This window comes from Setaria italica, chromosome IV (assembly GCF_000263155.2).
Source record: "Setaria italica strain Yugu1 chromosome IV, Setaria_italica_v2.0, whole genome shotgun sequence".
NCBI classification, from domain to species: Eukaryota; Viridiplantae; Streptophyta; class Magnoliopsida; order Poales; family Poaceae; genus Setaria; species Setaria italica.
In genome coordinates, this window is record NC_028453.1 from 31,676,777 (window position 1) to 31,683,588 (window position 6,812).

Sequence of the window (6,812 nt, forward strand, 5' to 3'; positions counted from 1 at the left end):
ATAAGGCGAAGCCATTTTGAAACTAGAAGCCCGACCCAAGATGCGACAACGAACCGTTCGGATCGATGGAGGATATAGGAATCTCATTGCATTTTGGTAGCGCAAGGCGCAGGGGAGGGAGATACACGCATTGGGAGTCATTTCGAACAACGCCGGCGTAAGCAAGAAGAACGCGACGCAGTCCAAACTGACAAAGTGACAATTGACGAAACCATTTCGTGCCGACCCGGGCATGACCATCGGAAATAAACTCCTACCAAATTTCCAAACTTTGCTCGTGTTTTTTTTTTTGGAAAAAGGGGAGAAACTTTTGCTCGTGTCACCAGGCCAAACGCACAAGACTCAACAAGGCAATTCGTTCGTCAGCAAAGTTAACGACACCTCGCCTCACCCTCCGACCGTGCGCCTCGACATTAAACACCACCAATAGTGACCATAGCTAGAGGAGAGAGTGTCTGTGTGTGTGAGAGAGAACGCTGGGCGCGGCTCCAATGGCGGCAGCTGCCTCGTCAGCCCCTCCTCTGCTCGCCTTATTGCCTCTTCTCCTACTCCTCGCAGCCTTCTCGCCTGCCACAGCCACAGCAGCACGCTCCTCCAACCCCAGGGCTCCGTTCCCGCCACTCGCTCCTCTGCACCTGCAAGCTCTTCGGCAGCAGCGGGCGCGGGCGCGCAGCTCAGATGTCAAGTACGTCACCGCCGCCGCCGCCGCCGCCGACGGCGCCAGCAACGGCACGGCGGCGAAGCCGTTCACGGCGCACTACTTCCCGCAGGAGCTGGACCACTTCACCTTCACGCCCAACGCGTCCATGGTCTTCTACCAGAAGTACCTCGTCAACGACACCTACTGGCGGAGGCCCAGCGGCGGCCGCAAAGGCGGCGCCGCCGGACCGCTGTTCGTGTACACCGGCAACGAGGGCGACATCGAGTGGTTCGCCACCAACACCGGGTTCATGTTCGACATCGCGCCCAAGTTCGGCGCCCTCCTCGTCTTCATCGAGGTACAAAACATTTTACAAAGCATACGTCTTTTTAGAAAAAAGGAATTAAATCCTGCCTCTGCAAGTGCACACAGCTTATTTTTACAATTTTTCAACCATACTGCTGATTACAGGGAATTGAGCACACAAAAGATCAAAACCAATTAAAAACGAGTCTATTATTGCTTCTCTATCCATTCTTAACGAAAATATACAAAGCAACAGTCTCGTTGCCCTGCTCGCCAAACGAACGATCTCAACAATGCTCAAAATCGCTGCCAATAAATTTCTCTGGAGGTAGCCTGCACGAAGGAAGTAAAGCATACGTAGACGTAGCACTTGTAGAATACAACCATCATCGATAATATATTGCTTAGTTAGCAAGTATAATCGTAGCAAAAACTAGCATGGACATTTTGCTTTGTAGCTTTTGAATTGCCGGTCCTTGTTTGGATGCTGATAAGATAACACAGTCAAAAGTCTTGAGCTCCACATCTACCTGTCAATCAATAGCACGATTCTTCTCATACTTAACACTCAACCAAACCTGACGCACGAAACACATCCTTTTCCTGACGCTAACATTGCCTTGTCAAACACAAGGAAACTGGAAAAAGGAACCGTCAGAAAAACATCACACTGATCCAGCATCACGCAAGCACTAGCTTTTCAACCCATATGAACAGTGCGATTGCCTTTTTTTTCCCCAATGGTTTGAGCATGGGGAACACTTAACACTGTAATTAAGCTTGGTAAAATGTTGCTCCGTGGCCATTGATGAACAGCACCGGTTCTACGGGGAGTCGAAGCCGTTCGGGAACGACTCGTACAAGTCGGCCGAGACGCTGGGCTACCTGACGTCGACGCAGGCGCTCGCCGACTTCGCCATCCTCATCGGGAGCCTGAAGCAGAACCTCTCCGCCGAGGGCGCCCCCGTCGTCGTCTTCGGCGGCTCCTACGGCGGCAGTAAGTTCATCCTCTGATTGGGTACAGTTATCTCTTGCCAGGAACGAACAATGCACATGATGAACATGTACCTGTCATGTTCCTTGCGACGCGGATCTGGATCTGCCTACTTATTCTTGAAAGATCAGTTATCTCTATTAGTTTACTTATTACTTGCTGACCGTGTTGAATTGTAGTTGCGTGTCCGAATAGGACGTGTTGATTAGATAATTAAACCAGCTCACTTTGTTTATGGTTGTGCTTGACTGATGCTTAGCTTGTTGTTTGCAGTGTTGGCTTCATGGTTCAGGATCAAGTACCCCCACGTCGCCATTGGAGCCCTGGCGTCCTCCGCGCCAATCCTGCAGTTCGACTACATAACACCGTGGAGCAGCTTCTACGATGCCGTCTCGCAAGACTTCAAGGTACTAATGGTTGATAACAACTGCATTTTTATACTCCTCTACACAAATAATAACTTTCATCTAAAGAATGAGTGGTACCTCGGTCTCAAATCTTAAATGGATATGATTGAGAAGTTGAGTTTTGGGATTGTTATGGTAGGATATGATTAGTTTCATGTCTCTCTGGGTTTAATTACTGACAAACTACAACTTTCTGAACAGAATAATTGATCAAAATATCTGCACAATGGCCCAGATAGCTTAGGGCAAAACAGACACCTTTTGACCTGTGTCTCCAGGACAGTACTCTGCTAACCGATGGTGTCAGCTCTGAATCAGGCCATGTTTAGTTACTCCCAACTCCCAACTTTGACACTATGCAAAAAGAAGATTCCCCATCACATCAAACTTGCGGTACATGCATGGAGTACTAAATGTAGATGAAATTAAAAACTAATTGCACAGTTTTGTTGTACTTTGCGAGACGAATCTTTTGAGCCTAATTAGTCAATATTTGGACAATAATTCACAAATACAAACGAAACGCTACAGTGTGCTACAGTGCTGTAACAGTAATTTGGCACCTCCCAAATTCCCCAACTAAACAAGGCCTCAATAGCACTGATCTAATGCAAGGACACATTGGTTAGTTAGCATGTCTTTGGGTCTTTGCTGCAGGTGGCTACAAAGATCAATGAACGTTCAGTGTTTTCAGTTGTTTAGCTGCACTTGACCTTACTACTTTTCCGTTGCCCCAGTGCTGTTCATGATCGTGCAACTTATTAATTCTTGGATTGAAATGTCACATTGTCACCTGCCAATAATGCAACTAAATCAGCTACTCATGAATCCATGACTTTGATGGCTCAGTGTTTTATGAGCTCGATTGCGATACTTAACCGCGCATCTGAATTGTATATAACTTCTCAATTTCACTTGCATTATGTAGCTGTAAATCAGGTCCTTGGTCTACTTGAAAATTGTTTTGTGATTGAGAGAACCCCTTTTTTTTTGAAACACCTGAGTGCTTGTCTAAAAAAGGAACGTGTCATCCCAAGCATTCCATGTCCATGACTAAACAAGGTAAAAAGCAGACGAACTGGCTTTCGTGCTGGTGACATCTTTGTCAGATTATTGTATTGATACTTTGTTAGTCATTGTCCCAAGCTATAAGATATGCCAATTCTTCCCCCCTACGATGTTTACTGATTGCAGCTTGCAACGAACGTTTGCAGTCTGAGAGCTTCAACTGCTTCAGCGTCATCAAGGCAACCTGGGATGTGCTGGATGAGAGAGGGGCCAGCGACAAAGGGCTCCTGGAGCTCAGTAAATTGTTCAGAGCCTGCAAGTAAGTTCATTTTAAACTCAAACTCGTCTCGATCATGTCAGGGAATGAAAGCAGACTTACTGGTCTTGATTATTGCCTGCAAGTAATGCCTGAGTACTGGATTGAGTTGTGTGAAGTGCAAGTAAATCGAGCATTAGTCAAATACTTAGGCAACTATAGGTTCTTTGTCTTTTTTATTCCCGTCATGCATATATAAATTCATAAATAATAGGACATGCGTGTACAGCTCAACTTGACAAGGATGCTCAACTATTGAGCACTAATGATGTACCATCTTTTCAGGCACTAATGATATATCTTTATTATATGCTGCAACTTAAATTTGTTTTTTTTTTCCTGCACTCCATTTTCAGGACTGTGAAGTATGCTTATTCGATCCCAAACTGGCTGTCGACAGCATTCACCTACACTGCCATGGTGGACTATCCGACCCCGGCTAATTTCCTGGAGAATCTACCTGCCTACCCTGTCAAGGAGGTTGTCCATTTTTACCCACATTCTACAACCAATTCTCCCATTTGAACCAAATTAATCACAGCAGATAGTGTTTCGGAATTGCCAATCTGAACTGCACGAACTATTCCAGTTCTTCTGAACTTGTGTTTCAAAACCGTGTGCCAAACGTAACCTTGTATTAGCAATAATCCACTTCAGTTCTAGTGATCATGTAAGTTCTCATGAAAACTTCTGCAGATGTGCAAGATCATCGACGGGTTCCCCACAAACACAGACATTCTGGAAAAGGCATTCGCAGCGGCGAGCTTGTACTACAACTACACAGGAGACCTGACTTGCAACCCGATTGAGGACGAAGATGACCCGCATGGCCTCGATGGCTGGCAATGGCAGGTAAACCTGAAAGATAATTAGTACCATGCTAGTGAAAGCACATATAATCTCAGATTGTTGACATACTCCTGTGTAGGCTTGCACCGAGATGATTATGCCAATGACAGTCTCCAATGAAAGCATGTTCCCACCATCCAGCTTCAGTTACAAAGACAGGTCTGATGGATGTTTTCAGAGCTGGGGGGTTCGGCCGAGGCCACATTGGATCACCACTGAATATGGTGGATATGTAAGTGTTTCTTTAGAGTTTCAGTGTGCGCATATGAACCCTTAGTGGAAATAATTGCTGGTATACCAAGTGCTTCATTTGGTTCTGCATTGCACACTTTGCTGCAGAAAATCGATAAGGTGCTCAAGAGATTTGGGAGCAACATTATCTTCTCCAACGGAATGCGAGATCCATGGAGTCGAGGCGGGTGGGTCTATATGATTTCTTTGCTGCCTGAGCATTACTCGTGATAGTTTGAGTCTTCCATATAACAGTTGTGTTGCAATTGTAACCAGGGTGCTCAAGAACATCTCATCCAGCATCATTGCCCTTGTCACAGAGAAAGGTGAGCAAGAAAGTGAAGAAAATAACTGTAAGACTGTAGTAGCATTTTTATTCTGATTCACTTATCAGCTACTTTTCATGGTGATCAGGGGCTCATCATTTGGACTTCAGATCGGCAACGAAGGGGGATCCTGACTGGGTTATAGAACAAAGGAGACAAGAAGTTGAGATCATACAGGGATGGATAGATCAGTATCATCAGGACATGGCTGAAATATACTACTGAGAAGGTTCTATTACAGTTACAGTCAAGGAAGACAATATATTTGATTTATGGAAAACAATAAAATAAAAAAGGAAAATTTCCTTCTTACACACGATGATTAACAGGGCAAGTTAAGATAACATAAGGTGAAAAGTCAATAAGTTATGTCACTGAACATCACAAACTGTACGTTGTACTCAAATGGTCTTGCACGAATCATGAATGAATGTTTCTTTCATGATCAGTTTCTATTTCTGAAACTTCATTACTTTGCTTGGCTACGATTCTAAGATAAGAATGAACGATGGCACTATATTATTACTCACTACTTTCTTCTGTTTCTGGGATACAAACCAGCCCTAAATGTCTAATTTCAAAGAAAAGAGCAGCAGTGCATGGGACAAAAGAAAAATAGATCAAATACAGCTTTCAAATAGTTCATGAAAAATCTTACCGTATGATTATCAACTACATACATGAAAATTTTCAATTACTTAGTTTTTTTATCCCAATAAATGACCTCTAAGAGGGACTAGGTGATTCTGTATGAAAAAGAAAATAGCTTCCTAAATTCGGTCTAGAAATAACACAGACCAAGTTTGTCAGTGTGGTACACCCACACCTCCTGCCACACTTAACACCACCAAGTTACAAGCTACAGCTGATACAAACCACAACCTGCATGATTACAATAGATAAAAATGGCATTCCACTAATGGCCTGCTCCAAGCTAGCCTACTACAAATAGCACAATTTTGCGCAGACAACATGCAAGAGCCATGGATTGGTCAGCAGCTGGCCCTTAGATTCAGAATTTTACATCACGGGGATAACTCCAAGTTCCCATAGAAGAAAGCCTCGGCATTGCTGAGGAAATCCGGCTGTGAGAAAAGAAGTTGAGTTAGATAAGCCTCACTTATGTAGTCATCACTTATGTAAGTTAGAATCAGAAAGGATCTTACTTGATTAACCTAGTCACCAAACCTGCGGTCTCTCTTCAAAAGAAATCCCAGACAACAAGAAAATCATCCATGTCACCAATCGCCCCATTCCGTGACTCGCTTGTTCCGGCAGGGAGTTCATTAATGTTATTCACTTGATCACCAACAAATTGCTGATCAACGGCGTGCCACCTTCACGGAGATTTCCAGTTGCAGACCCACCATTCGGCATCTGGGTTGGCATGACAGGATTGCCTATCTGAAGGCTAGAAAATGTAGGTCTTGAAAGAAAATAGGGGAACTATGGTTGCCTAATCCTGGCATACCATAGGTTGCGTGTTTATATAGAAACAGGTGTTGCACATATAGATGGTTTAAACTAGGACTCCTGTGTAGGAATTACATAGACCTATTTGAATACTATTCTATCTATAGGAGTCCCATAACAACCATCTACTGATATATGACAGAATACAATTATATCTCTAATTCTAACATCCCCTCTCAATCTAAACTTCAGCCACTTTGAAGATTCAGATTGCGTATGAATGCATTCAACTTGACAGTAGGAAGCGCCTTGGTAAATCCGT

The 6,812-nt window shown here is 44.0% G+C and overlaps 1 protein-coding gene across 1 annotated transcript; it reads left to right on the plus strand.

The window, feature by feature from the left end:
* Positions 1 to 398: 398 nt before the first annotated feature.
* LOC101782958 (lysosomal Pro-X carboxypeptidase) lies at positions 399 to 5,604 on the plus strand. The gene is made up of 10 exons (XM_004965672.3): positions 399 to 998; positions 1,763 to 1,943; positions 2,214 to 2,347; positions 3,562 to 3,674; positions 4,028 to 4,151; positions 4,368 to 4,523; positions 4,600 to 4,752; positions 4,860 to 4,939; positions 5,028 to 5,077; positions 5,166 to 5,604. Exons 1-10 carry the CDS (start codon positions 492 to 494, stop codon positions 5,300 to 5,302), a joined length of 1,635 nt encoding a protein of 544 aa, XP_004965729.1. The 5' UTR covers positions 399 to 491; the 3' UTR covers positions 5,303 to 5,604.
* Positions 5,605 to 6,812: the final 1,208 nt, after the last annotated feature.

What these genes read in the sequence shown, in the direction of transcription:
- LOC101782958 (XM_004965672.3), top strand. Translation starts at nt 492, where the DNA reads ATGGCGGCAGCTGCCTCGTCAGCCCCTCCTCTGCTCGCCTTATTGCCT. An exon ending in CCGTCTCGCAAGACTTCAAG is followed by an intron (nt 2,348 to 3,561) that starts GTACTAATGGTT and finishes GAACGTTTGCAG; the next exon opens with TCTGAGAGCTTCAACTGCTT. An exon ending in GATCCATGGAGTCGAGGCGG is followed by an intron (nt 4,940 to 5,027) that starts GTGGGTCTATAT and finishes AATTGTAACCAG; the next exon opens with GGTGCTCAAGAACATCTCAT.